This window comes from Plectropomus leopardus, chromosome 16 (genome assembly GCF_008729295.1).
Source record: "Plectropomus leopardus isolate mb chromosome 16, YSFRI_Pleo_2.0, whole genome shotgun sequence".
NCBI classification, from domain to species: Eukaryota; Metazoa; Chordata; class Actinopteri; order Perciformes; family Serranidae; genus Plectropomus; species Plectropomus leopardus.
The window spans coordinates 29216986-29232542 of NC_056478.1; the positions used below are offsets into that span (position 1 = coordinate 29216986).

The window sequence follows — 15557 nt, forward strand, 5'->3', positions numbered from 1 at the left end:
ATTATTACTACTACTAATAATGTTAGGAAACAGGCTTAATTTTACCAAAACAACAATAAATACAATATTTAGTTTAGTCGTTTTAGCAAATTATGTTGAATATTTTAGTAAAAAATAAAATATATGGGACGCCAACCCCTCAACCCCCCCCCGAAAGCAATCCCCCTATTATCCCCTTTATGGGCGTTCCTGCTAGTTGCCTTGATAATTTTGACAAATTATTTAACATTTTTGACTGAGTATCTCATAATTTAGACTTCCAAAAGCATTTCTACTTCTGCTTATGCTATCTTTTCGTATATTTTTTTTAATATTCCTGGCGGAAATGGGCTTAGAAACGTTGCTGCGTGCTTGTCAACACCTTTTATGTTGAAAATTGGAGCAGCCCGCTGGTCAATACCTTTTATTTTGAAAACTGGAACCGGATGTTATTTTCGCACGCGCTCAGCTCGCTGACATCACGGCTGTCATCGCTGCGCTGATGTGATGTTACGTTATACATTTTACAGCATCACTCCGCCAACCGACTGGCACGCGCACACCTTGAAATAATGTAACGGTAATCAAATCGTTTTGTTTTTGACGTAAACCGTTAAAACGTGTCGTCCGTCTGTTAAATATATAAAAAGTAGTCGCGGTTTTAAGGAGAATATTTGCGTCCAGCTTATTACCAGCCGTTAGTGTGTTATTAGCCTGTGGACATTGAACGGCTAATGAGACTCAGCTAACGTGCTAGCAGTGAGCGTGCCCCGCGACTCTCAAAGCGAAACTAAGATATTTAACGTCGCCAGTGTCATGAGCTTCATTATGCTTGGTGACATATGAAAGAGGCACTTGTGAGTAAGTGACGGTACAGCTACAGAAGGACCTACCGTGGTGGAGACATGAACACGCCGCTCGGGAGGAACGGGTTAATCGGGCTTGCCATCGGAGCCACAGCCGGTTGTGGCTTGATCGCCTTCATCATTTACAGGGAGATCAGCAGGAGGAGATCCCAGAGACTGATGCAGGAGGCCCGGCCTGCTCTCCGGCTGTTTGACGGGCCGGATGAGGCGGTGCTGCTGCGGGAGCCGCTGGATGCTCAGGGTGGGTTCACTCTGCTCTGCCCGGCGCTGACTCCAGCCTGTCAGAAACATGTCGGTGTGTGCGAGACGTTTGCAGGCTTCTCGGGGATCATTAAAAACTCTCAAAAGGCACTGAATTCAATAATCTAAGAATAAGGCTTAATTGGTATTAAAATGACTCAAATAATCTTTCAAAATTTTTACATATGCTTAGTAGGGGTCGACCGTTTAGTTTTTCAGGGCAAATAACGATACCTATACTGATACTGATATAGATTATTAGTAGTTAATGAGACCGATGCGATATGCATGTACAATATAATAATAATAATAATAATAATAATAATAATAATAATAATAATAATAATAATAATAATAATAATAATAATATTAAAAAATATTGCTGGTTTGTTTATGCACCCACCCTTTGAATCCTGGAATATGTATGACCTCCCTTATCCCATTGGCCTTGGAACACCTCGGGATCTCCAGGAGGGGCAGGGGATGGTCGGGTGAAGGATGTTTGGGCTGCTTCTCTTATCCTGCTTTCACTGCAACCTGTATAGAGGAACATAGACACATGGATGTTCATGTTTTAGAGGGTGGAAGAAGTGGAGGGGATCAGGGTAAACCTGACTATATTGCAAGTCCAAACCACATCTAACATGTTGTGTGTTCTCCTCCAGAGGCGGAGGCCCAGCAGCAGGCTCTGGCAGCGGTGGAGGCTGTGGTGCAGGGCCTGTCCCCGGAGCAGCAGCTGGAGCTCAGGAACCAGCTGGACCAGGTGCTGAGCTGCGTGGCCTCCCTGCGCTCTGAGGTGGCGGAGCTGAGGGGCGGCCTGCAGGACATCGCCCTGCAGATCATCCAGGATGTCAAGTGAGTGTCAGCTGGGAAACACACAGCAGCATCTCATGTGCCCTACTTTGTTTTTTGAGGAATATTTTACTGATTTCAGACACATTCAACTCTGTTCAGTGGGCGTTTACAAGGTCTTGAGCTACGCTAAAATAGTATTTTTTTTTTTTGGCAGGCCATCATAACTGGATCATATTGTGTGGACAAACACTGCTCAAATCCACAATGTTACTTTAAGCTCAGTACTCTGATCCAAAGATTTCAGCATGTATCAGGCTAAATCACTGAAGAACATGTTAGTATTGGTATTGGTATTGGATTATTTGAATTAAAAAAGTGCATAGTGTATCTCTTTACTGTTTTGAGTAAGACACATATGCTGCAACTTGGTCACACTATGGATTTTTTTCTTTTCAGAAAGCTACTTTTTGTGAAATTGAAGAACTGGAGAACATGAAGCCTCAGAGGGTTGGGTTGCAGTTCAATGCCTATAGCCAGGAAATTGCTTTTTTTATGGTTTCACTTCAGATTAAAAAACACACACCATACATGTGTCTAACATAAAGTCATTAACCCTTTGAAACCTGGACTGACATCACTTTTTTTTGCTTATTTTTTGGTCATTTCTTTTTAAGTTGCTCATTGCCCTTCTCCCGTGTTTTTGAAGGATATCAAGCCAGTTTGCTCAGGTTTTAAAGATCAATAATTAGAAGATGATTGACTGTTCGTCTCTGTTGTACTTTTGAGGCGGGCCTGCTATATCATGCTTAAATATAAACTTTCGCAGTGGTCCGGGCTCCCCACATCGAGCTCGTCCTCGTTGTTTGACTGATGTGATCGTGTGTTCCTCCTCCCTGACATTCAGAAAGGGAGTGGAGGACAGCCAGCGGGTACGTCGGCGCCGCCACGTCGTCCACAGAGAGCGCACCGACTCCACCGGCTCCAGCTCCATCTACTTCACTGCCCCCAGGGCATGGCCAGCACGTTTGAAGAGACCAGTGAAGGAGGGTAGGTCATGGATTAGTGTTGTTAAAAAAGTGTTTTTTCTCTGTGATTTGGCTTAGTGTTTTATATTGCATTTCTGGTGGCTCTGTCTCATATATTAGATCACATTAAATATATCACAGATGAACAGTAGGAATTTTTTATTTTCATTTTATTTATTTGCACCATCAAAAACAGTAAAAGGTCATAAAGAATACAGAAAAACAGATGCTGGAAAGTTCAGAAACCCAAACGGGCTTAAAGAGATACCTCAAAAAAGGTAATACAATAAATGACAAGTAATGCAACAAATTACAAAACTTTGATACAAGCATTAAAACTGGGGTCAGCAATAAGCGACAAAAATATCAAAATGAGCATAATGAGACTGCGGGTTACAATATGCTTATGAAAGCTAATTCTCTTAGATTTTTTTTAAGTGCTGCATTGAGTGTCTCTCCAGTAGATCTACCTTTTTGTTGCATTGTTATTTGATCTATCCTCACTTAAAAATGATTAGTGCAGCTTAAAAGTTTTAGTCTTTTTTTGTTTGTGTATCTTTGATTTTTCAGGCAGATTAGGCAGCAAAAGTTGACCTGGACCAAAGGCCTGTGAGTCATGTTACAGTCTAACATTGTGCAGCTGCAGGTCAGGCTCAGATCCAGGTTTGATCACTCTGTTGGCACTTTTAAAACACTTCTTAATGAGCTTCATCAGCTAATTCCTGTTAAGCTCTAAGACAATTACACGCGGGTAAAGAGTGCCAAGTTAAGCTCATGCTTTAGTAAGTCGCTGACTGACTAACTACCTCTCGTAATATCTAGTAGAGGTAGCTTGATTAGGAGTTTTAAAGGCCAATATATAATAATAATTTGTAATGGGAAATAACTGATGGCTGATTAACTGGCCGATATGGAGCATCCATGCAAAACGGTGACCACAGAGATGAGAAGTATTTCGGTTGCTTTGAAATATGCATTTCAATTAGGGATCAACAGATTATTGGCCTGGCCTTTTATCAGGGTTGATGTTTTGCGTTTTGCCGCAATAAAAAATAAAAAAGTGTGTGTCTTACACTCAGCCAACATCAGGAAAGGCATTGTGAATACATGCAAACAAAGTGTCAGTATGGGAGGAGCTTTTACTTCGTAAAACCTGATTGACTGAGAGCTCTTTTTATTGATTCATTTTTAACTTAAATTTTCACTGAACTGAATTTAAAAAAGCTGCAGTAAACTTGCTGTATATGATGTTTTAAGTTTCAGTTTTGATTAAACATTTGCCAAAGGCATTTAAAAAAAGCTTTGTGTTGAGGTTTCCACAGCTACTAATTTCAACAGAAATATTTTCATTTTTATTGTAAATGCATATCAGTTTTAAGTATTGGTTATCGGTGTCATTACAATTGGTATCGGTCCTGAAAAAACCAATATCGGTCAACCCCTAATTTCAACTAGTTTTAAGTATTATGTAACTGGTATTTGACATAAAAAAATTGGTTTAGGTCAAAACCTAGTTTTGCTGACTTTGTATAAAACACTAGGGGTCTTCTTATTTTAAAAAGTACAGAGAAACAGTGATGCTGATTCAGGAAAGTGATGTTGCTGATGATTTTTGTGTAATTTTTTAACGCTGAGAGCAGCACACTCTAACCTCTCATCTATAAGTAGATTTACGCCTCTTTATCCGTGGTCACATGGATGTTGTTGGAATTAATAAACCCAAAAAATCAAATCAAAAGCATGTTATCCTCCGTGTATGTCCCAGGTACTCAACGGCCTATGCTGAGTCAGACTACACCGATCGGGACACGGACAGAGAGGAGGGCGAGCGGGAGCCTGAACAGGAGTCTGAGGAAGAGGAGGACAAGAGCTGTGCCACCGTGCTCACTCTCCGCCAGGAAGACTCTCAGGAAGAAGAGGCAGAGGAGAGAGGGCTAGTGGAGGAGGAGGAGGAGGAAGAGGAGGAGGAAGATGAGGGGAGGCTGCAGGTGGTGACTGAAGTTCCCAGTGGGGAGCTGGCTCTCCTCTTGGCTCAGAGTGACATCCTCCACACCGGAGACGCCAGCTTAAAGGCAGAGGGCTTTCGCCTGCTGCTAGACAGCCGAGCAGAGGTAAGAGACACGGGGTTAACGAGTGCTGAAGCGATCAGTAATAATAATATGAATATTATTAAGATATTACATATAAACAACAGCAATTGCACTGGATCAAATACTAAGGACGAGATAAAATACAGAATAAGAAAACATACAGAAAATAATCCAACCCCCGAAAAACAAACATACATACACATGCACACAAACACATGCACACACCCCCTAATCCTCATGCACATGAAAAGAACGTGATATGATGAAAGTGATAAATGATTAAAGTGAGTTTTTAAGAGCAGCCGAAACAAACACTAATTTTGCAAATCAGATTCTCAGCGTTCGATTGATTAGTGACAATTGAAATCACTTTACCGAATAACGATCCCAAACAGTATGATGGTGCTGACTTGTGTTTGTCTGACTCTGCGTCCACAGTATGGAGACAGCAGGGAGTTTCTATGGCGACTGGCCCGGGCTTATAGTGATGTGTACGAGTCCACTGAGGACAAACAAGAGAAGAAGACTTACGCACAACAAGGTAATAGACACAAAAAAGGCACAAACCCCAGAATAATGAGCGATATTTATGGATGCAGCGACGTATCTGCTGCACATTGGCCTCTGGGCAAATGAACTGGCATTCACCAATGGCAGTGGCCAACGTTTTTCTGTGTTGTTGCATCATTTTTGTGTTGGCTTAAAAGCGGGGCTTGAGATTAACGTTGTCCTGTCATCTTGGGGACAATAGAAAACATGTTTTGGACAAAAAGATCATCCCTAGGACGCCATTGGGTCGAAAGGATGCAGTAAATTAACTATCGAGGTCTTAGAGGACCTATTTTACTTAGATGATGCTACACTGTGAACAACAAATCCGTGCTGGAGCAGAGCTAGTCAGCGTTAGCTGGAACTGCTCGCCAGAGGTTGCACTGAATTACTTCTTGATGCCTTCAAGCTCAATTCAGTAAAAATCAGAGTTTGGAAAAAGGTACATTATTAAGTTTTAATGATGTGTTCAATGTAATCTGTGAAAAGTTTTATTTAAGATTATAGTCATATAAATTAGTCTGATTGAATTTGTGCTCATATAAAGGTAGTGTAATAAAGGATTAAATTACTTTAAACAGTCCACTTATTCTTTTTATACTACAGATTTTGTTGTTTCCCTGGTGAAAAGAGGGAATAAATACCAACAAAAACACAATAACGAAAAAACAAAATATTGATATCGGCCCAGAATTTCACAACTCTTGTTGTCCAAAACATGCTATGACATGCTATACTCTAACAAATCATGCAATATGACAAAGCATGTTATCCAGTAAAAGCATGAATGAGTCACAGTAATACATGTTGCTCAAAATAGCAAAAACAAATAGCACAAAAAGTTATTGTATAGTATGCTTCAGAAATAGCACAAAAAAGTCATAATGTAGCAGAAGCTCTTTCAGCCAGTTGATAACGTGTGTCAGGGATCATGCGCTGTCAACTCCTCACCAGTTTTCTGGGCTTTCTTCTTGTAAACTGCTCCGAAAAGTGAAGACAGCCATGCTCAAAAGCTCTAATGAAGTCTCACCATCCGATACCGGAGTGACATCAGGCGCGGCTGCTGAACAATGCTGTATTTCATTTTGTGGGTGCATTATGGTGCATATACCTCCTTGCATTTGTGCAGGATGTGTCTGCTGTTGTCGTTCAGCTAGTACAGGATGCACATCATTTACCGGCAGAGAGAGGGTTTGATGTTGTGCTGCTCGTCATAATGCTTTCAGTCGCTTTTTCCAACTTGATCCACAGATGCTCTGCTGCTTTTTTTCCCTCAGAGTGTGCGTTCTGTGCACTTGAGCTCTTATGGGGTTCTGCGAGTTTGCTTTGTGACACTGCACTCCACGTCATATGAGTTTGCTGCAGGATCGAGCCTTTCAGAGGTTGTTTTTTTGTCCTTAATTCCTTTCCAGATAAGAATTCATCCCATCTGATGGAGCTTAGGAGTCACTTGAACTATCTGAGGCATCTTGTGAAACAGATGCTGCTATTTCAGCATCAAGCTGCTCTCTTTTTCTTCTCAGCTGTCCCTCCTGCTCCTCCAAAACACGCTTTTCCTTTAAAGCTGCAGCTCCAGCAACACGTGCAGCCTTTTCCTGCTGCTGCTTTAATGCGGGCAGAAGCTGTAGTTTTACCACTTTTCTTACTGCTTTTACCTCTACATGTACTTTTGCAGTGAGAGAGTTTACAGTGGATATACTGTCATCAGGGTTAACGCCATCCATCACCATCATTCTCACTATTTGTCAGCCAGCGTTCAACATCAGCAATGAAACCCCTCTCCACAAGCACTTTTTTTTTGCAGCAAACCAAGTATTTTGTTCATCACCTTTTTCAGCGGGCATTAAAAGTATCAGAGAATCATGCACTTTTTTTTGCATCTCCACACAAATGAGCAGTTTTCTCCAGTGTACATTTCACGTCTTAAACACTGCTGCTCTGCATGAGCCCTTGAGTTACTTTTTTTTTTTTTTTTATAGATTTTTGGCCTCATTAATTGACCTTTTCTCACATTTTGCAGCCTTTCCACCTTTTCAACAACTTTCTACTCCACTACATTCTGGAAGCAAATATTCTACCTTTTATAGCATTTTGCAGATTTAGATTTTGAATGCAAAACATAAAACTGATAAATGATGGTCTTTGATTACAGATTAAACATCCCATCAGCATATAAAGTCATTAAATGAGCCCCACTGTAACCAGCCGCAACATTAACGTGATCAACTATAACACAGTAGTTACATTACTATTACAGTAATGGCATTACTTTTTTTTTTTTTATTGGCTATTTTAAAGTTTTTTTTTACTTTTGCTTTTTAATTATATTTTGAAGCTAATAAATATCAACTTCTAGAGTTTGAATGCAGTACTTTTTATTTGCAACAGGATTATTTTACATTGTAGTGTTACTATTTTAAGATCTGAGAACTTATTCCATCACTTGAAACAACATACAGTGTCTATAAATCAGACTGCTTCGATAAATTATATATTCCACCACGCACGTGTCCACATACGTGCGCCGTTACGTTGGAGCTCATGATCGGCGTCCCCTCCCGGGAAACACGGCCACGCGGTCTGCGTCCTCGCAATGACGGCCTCTAAATAAAGCGTTTTTTTTTTTTTAACTTAATACAGTGACTTGATGTCCAAAAAAACAAAGCTAGCAGCCACTGCGGGGCTGCTGTACCGGTACTTGCCTCATTGACGCGTCGTCTTCGGTGTGTCGGATCCCGCGCAGTCACGCTCAAGCGCGTTTATCCACAGTCATCGGGCCCGTTCAACGGTACAGCCTTCAGCGGTGATGTGGACTTAATCCACGAACAACTGGTATGCAAAACAAGTACAATTCTCAATGTTTAGCCACGAAAAAACAGCGCACGTCCTCCGGTAAGCTGCACACCTGCGGAGTGATTACCTCTTCTTCTTCGTCCTTCCCCCATACACCATCGCGCATACGCCACCTACTGTGGTAACAAGGGAATTACAACTAAAAAAACACGTTTCATACACGTACCTATAAACACAACAAGGGCTCAAACAAATGACATATTAAAGTATGTCATCCAAAGGAGCGCAAAGAAGTCATTGTATAGTATGTCATCCACAATAGCATTATAAAATAATGCTATAGTATTATAGTCTCTTATAGTATTTTGTGCAAAATAGCATTAAAAAAGCCATACTATAGTAGGTCATCCAAAATATCATAACAAAGTCATAGTATAGTATGTTGTTCAAAATATCACAAAAAAAGTCTTAGTATAGTACGTTGTCCAATATAGCGTAAAAGTCATACCATAGTACATCGTCCAAAGTATAAAAATGTCATACTTAGTATGTCATCCAAAATATCATAAAGTCATAGTATATTATGTTGTTCAAAATCGAATAAAAAGTCATACTACAGTGTCATCCAAAATATCACAAAAAAGTCATAGTATAGTATGACGACCTTGCTAAAATGATCTTTCCATGTAGCAGCCAGATGATTGGATAAAAAAACATGATGATCACCATAATTTCAGAGAAGTCTGTCACTTTGATGAGGCAATAGAAACAGTAAGACTGTAGTCATGGTAACAAGTCTTACATCTCCCCAGCTTTTTTCTTTTCCAACAATGTACATGTAAATGCGTCAATGCATTTCCATTTTTTTAAGACTCAAGACTGCCGATCATAACGGTGTTTAACGCATTTACCCAAAGTTAATATCTAAACATGTTCTCACCATTTATATCACCCGTTTCAGTTTAAAGAATCTCCACATTGGTTGTGGAAAAGACAAACTGCAGTGCACCCTAAATAGTTTAAGAAACCTGTGAGTCTGGAACACATCTTCCAAAAAAAAAGCTGACAGAGCCTCGGCCTCGCTCATGAGCACATAAAATCCTCTCAGTGTCTGAAATGTGACGGTAGTAGTTTTTGTCGTTGAGCCGTGAGCTTGCGTTGCAGGTCGAGATGAGGCGGAGCTGGCCCTGAAGAAGAACGGCCTGAACGCCGAGTGTCACAAATGGTGAGATGATGAACTTTCACCTAAATATTCTGTGTGTCTGTGCCCATTTGGCGGCATTTTAACGTCACGTTGTTTTTGGCTCCAGGTTTGCTGTGCTGACAGGCCTGACCTCGCAGCACGAGAGCATGCACAGCAAACTCAAGAGCAGCCACATATTAAAGGTAAATCACTTTTTGGGGTTTTATGTCAAGTACACTTTGGCTTTACTTTAATCTCTATAGTTGTGTGCAGTTTCTGACAGATTTTTTTTCTCCTCTCAGGAGCATCTGGACCGTGCGATCGCCCTCAGAGATGATGACCCCATGTGTTTCTACCTTCTTGGCCGATGGTGCTATGAGGTGACAGAAGTGGCTCTTTTTCCTTAACTTTGATCTTACCTGATGCAGAATTTATCACCTAGAACTTTTAAATATCAAAACTGTGAACTGAAAGGGAAACGTTGGTGTTTTTCAACCTGGACCCAACAATTTTTGAAAGTGGTCGTTTTGAGTAACAAACAGGCTGCAGTGCAACCACTCAGAGCACATTTCAATGTTCATCTGGTAAAAGAGCTTGTTTTTGTCGCTGACAGGCTCAGATTGGTATTTTGTGCATTTGACAACATTACAGAAAGCACCCTCATAGTGTAAGAGCAAGATCCTTATTTGTGTTAACCAGATACAGCCCCAAAATCACAATTACAAAACCCACCAGTGTCCATTTAAATAAACAGTTATTTTAGCGATTACAAAGCGAACATATTTTCACATCTGACTGGGTGAATTAAGAGTTCATTTCAACCAAAGCAGAGTTGATGATTATGGGAACATTGGAAAGATAAACCAAGATCGTTTTTTTTTGTTTCTAAGTTTTATTTTTTAAAATTTCTGTCAACGCTGAATTAAGTGCGTTTTGCGATGATAAAATCAATATTTATTTACATGGAGTTTGGTGTGTTCGGTGATTTCGAGTTTCTGGTAAAAAACAAAAAGGATTTTACTCTTTAACAAAAAGGTCTATCACTGTAAGGATCCTGACAACAATCTGAGTCTGTCAGTGACAAAAAACAGTTTCAAAAGTTGTTGTCCCCTTTGGTCCATTTGACACAGACACTAGGAGAAAAATAAGGTCCAGGTTTCAAAAATTAAAAAAAAAAAAGACCCAAATGACCCTTTCAGGCGGCCTCATCTAAAGTGTTTATAGCTCAGCTTTTTGCGAAAGCTGTGCAGAGTTCCTACAACTTAAGACGAGTGAGAACTAAGACTTTTTAATGCCACTCGGAATTTTTTCAATTTGGGCTTCAGTATCTCGCCCAAAGATACTTCAGCATGTTGCTGGGAGGAGCCGGGAATCAAATCGAATTTAACGGCTTTTAAGATTTTTGTACGGATCTGCGGGAACCCTCTCTGTGTGTGTGTGTGTCTGCAGGTATCCACGCTGGACTGGTTGGAGAAGAAGGCGGCTGCTGCTCTCTACCAGAGTCCCCCCTCCTCCACACTGCACGACGCCCTCGAGAACTTCCTCAAGGTAGCAGACTAATGCGCACACGTGTAAAAATAGACTAAAATAACAGCACGTACACTATATTGGATGTGACACATCTGCTCTGTAAACAAATCCAAATAATCATAAAAACTGGGTTTTCTGAATAAAAAGCATTATTTACATTGACCTGATTTTGATGAATCTCTGGGTTATATTCATTTAGGAATTAATAATGGCAGAAATTTGACAAAAAATGAACAAAATCTGCAAATCAAAATAAGTTTGAGTAAAATTTTCTTCCCTCAGTGAAGTGATAAACTCCATGATAGAAAGTTAGACCCTTTTTTTATTGTTTACAATAACATTTCATGTAAAAACAAACTTGCAGTAGGCTCTTATTATATCATAATAAACATTTGGGCAAAATAAAATTGTCTCTTTTCAATTTTGGTTATTAAAAAATTAGTCTTAAACTTCATTCCACGTCACATTAAAGCTTTTCAGAGGCTTAAATCTAACTTGCTTTAAGCTGCAGGAACCCTGGATTAGCTACATATTTTGTTTTTGACCTTTCCTAATTACCCACAATGCTTTGAGAAAAATGAAGAGGGCTAATTTTGTTTTTTTTGCTCGTCTTTAGTGAGCTCTTCGTATTGTATTCTGCATTAACATGATAGTTGAACAGAGTGTTTCTGTTGTTAAATCTTCGTCCCGTGTGCTGTTTCAGGCAGAAGAACTCAGTCCAGGATTCTCCAAAACAGTGAGGCTTTACATCGCTCAGGTAAACGCTCACATCCACTCCGCCCACTGTCTTTTAGGGGTCCACTGATACTGGTTTTTCAGGGCGGAAACTGATTGTTAATACTCAACGAGACCAATAAGTGATATTTGAAACCGATTTGCATTTACAATAAAAAACAAAATCTTTCTCTCAATATTTACAATTTGAAATGTAACAAACACAAAACTTTGTTTGAATGTTAGCAGATGTTAAATCAAAGCTGAGACTTTTAACATTATTTACAGCAAGTTCGCTGCAACTTATGGAAAAAAAAATTGAAATTGAAATTTAAAAAAATGAAATAAAAATAGCTCCATAAGGTTTAACAGTGTAAAAGTTCCTCTTATGCTGACACTTTGTTTACACTTTTGAATTGTTTTTTCAGCGATCATTAACATAAAACGCCGATACAGATTATCGGCAAAATGCCAAATATTGACCCCAATATGAATCCGTCTGATCTAATAATCTATCAATCCCTGCTGTCTTTGAACAGATGATCCACAGGAATGACTTCACTGTAGGCTGCATGATTTCCTTAAAACTGTTTTTTCCGGCTAACACAGCAGGGTGTATATTTCGTGATGCTGAGGACTGAAAAACTAATCATCTTTGTTTCCGCCATCAGTGTCACAAGGAGCTGGGAAACATCTCCGAGGCCACTAACTGGACCAAGCTGGCTCTGAAGATGCCCGAAAACTCGAATGACGTAAGAGCACGCTACACTGTCCCTGTGTGAACTCTGCAGCAGCTACATCGTATCCACCCAACATGCATTTCAGTATTTGTGTGTAACAGCTTTGAGCATGAACAGCTGCGCACAGCACAGGCAAAGGGCCTTTTCACACCTGGAAGTCCGAAGCGTTTGCGTTTTTGTTACAGTGTATTCATCTGATCCGCTTAGTTTTGGTTTCATACTGCAGTTGTGCGAGCAGATTTAAGACCTCTGCACACCTACGGCTTGACCGACATGAGCTGCGTTTCCGTATAATTGACATCTGCTGGTTTGTAGATGGGTTCTCTGGTTTTCCTGTGATCTTGGGAGAGTAATTGAAAAGAAGAAATGCTCGTTTTGTTTATTTTTACGCCTCCACATCAGCGATATTTGTGGCCAGCTGTATTATGTTTTTGGTTTATCTGTACGTACAAATGTGCCATTCTTGTGAAAGCAATATCTCAAGAACGACTCGACGGACTTTCTCCAAATTTGGCGCAAAAGTCCACTTGGACTCAAAGATAAGCTGATTTAATTGTGAAGATTGAAGATTGAAGATTGAAGGTCAAGAGGTCACTGTGACCTTGTGTCCGTCTCATTCTTATAAATGCGATATTTCAAGAATGCCATGAGGGAATTTCTTCAAATGTGGCACAAACGTCCACGTAGACTCAAGGATGAACTGTTTCAAATGTTTAAGGTCAAAGGTCAAGGTCACCATGATCTTGCACCTGTCTTATTCTCATAAATGCAATAATTCAAGAAGGCCTGAAGGGAATTTCTTCAAATTTGACTCAAACATGTACTTGCTTAAACATGTGGTTAATCTTTTAATCTTCGTTTTTATCTACTTAAATGAGGGTAATTCCCTTGTCCACCTTTTAATTACTTATTAGGAAATAGTATTTTTATACTTGCACCCTCATGTTTTTGTACACGTTGCTATTTTTATTATTTGTGTTCTTAATTTTGGTTATGTGATTATGGGGCAGGGGTGTCTGACATTTATTTTATTCTGTAAACCTTTTTATTCGGGAGGCACTTTGTGCTTAAGCCTAAAAAGTGCTAGATAAAATGATTATAATTATTATTATTACTCTTCTCACGTGATGATAATCTGCCAAATCTCCTGTAATTGGTCTAAAGTTGAACCATACAAAAACAAACTAACCGATGGTCCAGTCTGAAGGTTTGTCTCTTTGGCCTGGAGCATGGTCTGGGGAAGGTTTCACACCTGTAATTTTGTTTTGGATCAAACTAACAAAATTCAAAAGTCCGGACCGAGAGAGGTCTGAAAGTGGCCTAAATGTTACATCATAACATGAAGTTTTCATTGTCGCTTTTTCTTTATTTCTCAGGATGAAACGACTAAACTGGAGGCTCAGCTGCGAGTCTTAACTGACAGAAAAATCTGAACGCTTTTTCCGCTGGGATCCAGCAGACGGAGCCCATCAGCTGATGGCACCGATTGGCTAGTCAGGCCGCCAATCCGAAGTCATCCAACCAACTAATTCTTTTCCCTTAACTGACGGATACCTTTGTCATACTGTCACTGTGAAACCAGATGAACTTTATTGATGTTTATTTATTTTCTTTGCTTAACGAAGTCAATATTGCTCTAAGTAATATATATTGTAATGTATACGGCATCTTTAATGCTTTCTAAAACTATTTGTTTGCCTTTCTAACCGATAATCAGTGACTGAACACGTAGGGGTTTTTTAGCGCCATATTCTTAAATTAAAACAGTTTAAGGATCAGTTCTCCAAATGACAAAAAATAACATTTAGTCACTTCCTGCTCGTGGTGTTTAGTCATGCAGGTGGTTTTGTGGTTGAGAGACAGATGTCTCAAACCGTTTTCGTCTCTAATTTGGGTTAATTAATTTTTTTTTTTTAGTTCAGTTTTTGGAAGAGATGAGCATTATGGTTGAGTTAGTGCATAACAGTGGGTTCCAACATGGGGACTAAAGGGACCAAAACCTGCTCACACAGCAGTCAGGATGCGGCGTTTAAAAAAAGATTTTCCTGACACTGACTGATAAACATGATGGTAAAAGTCCTCTGGAGACAAACTGCTGCTAATCCAATTTGATCAGGGACGTTTTAGGAGCTTTAAGGGAAAGAGGTATTTTGGGAGTCACTGTAAGCGATACATCTAATTGACTTTTCTCTTCATGGATTCAAATTTTATATTTATATTGTACGACCTTTATTTTAATAGTGTTCTGCCGGGTCCCTCCCAGCTGCTCTTTAAAAGCTGGGTTTTTGTGGAGAAAATGACATAATGTAGATGTAGTGATAAAACTAGTATTTTGATCAGAATTTCATTCATAACATTTTTTAGTTAAAGCAATACTTTACCCTGATAAAGGATCATTTATACATCAAGTATTTACTCCGTGTTAGGTTGAATTCATAAACGTGTGAAACGTGATTACCTTTTTTTAATGTTTGCTCTTTTTGGATTCTTAGTTCACTGTGGAGACATGCGAGAAACAGAGTTCTCTTACGAATTCAACATAACATCAGGTCAGAGATTGATATACAAATGATCATATTTTGGGGTGAAGTATTCCTTAAAGTCCCAGCACCCCCCTTTTCGATAATGTAGTACATTAAGTGCGGTGGACACGCCGGAGGAAAATGATAAAGTGTGTGGAGTGTTCTTTTCGGTTGTGACTGTAAAAAGTATCCTGATATTTTTGTAATTTTTCTTTTGAGTGTATTTGCTGCCTTTGAACTCTGAGTGTTTTTACATTCCTGTTACGTTCTGAGTGAAAGCGATATTAGCAGGTTTTTACTTTGTGATCTAACATCACTTTAACAGCACTTTGTGTTTTGTTGAGGTTCATTTTGCTGTGAAATAACAGTGGATATGTTAAATTTCCTCAATATTCTGACCCTGCAATTAAAAATGAATATGCACTTCAGTGACACATGGATAACACGGAATAAAATTCTTTTTTTAAAATGTATGTCTTAAATTGTTGGTGAATGTTTTTAACATCATTAAATTATTTTCTTTTTTTTAAG

The 15557-nt window shown here is 39.4% G+C and overlaps 1 protein-coding gene across 1 annotated transcript; it reads left to right on the forward strand.

The window, feature by feature from the left end:
• Positions 1 to 481: 481 nt before the first annotated feature.
• LOC121955515 (regulator of microtubule dynamics protein 3-like) lies at positions 482 to 15499 on the forward strand. The gene is given in 13 exon segments (XM_042503511.1): positions 482 to 1086; positions 1751 to 1940; positions 2785 to 2882; positions 2885 to 2927; positions 4671 to 5016; positions 5434 to 5536; positions 9502 to 9562; positions 9648 to 9723; positions 9823 to 9900; positions 10970 to 11068; positions 11754 to 11807; positions 12436 to 12516; positions 13881 to 15499. Coding segments are annotated over 13 exon segments (1488 nt in total). The 5' UTR covers positions 482 to 884; the 3' UTR covers positions 13938 to 15499.
• The last annotated feature ends 58 nt before the right edge of the window (positions 15500 to 15557 follow it).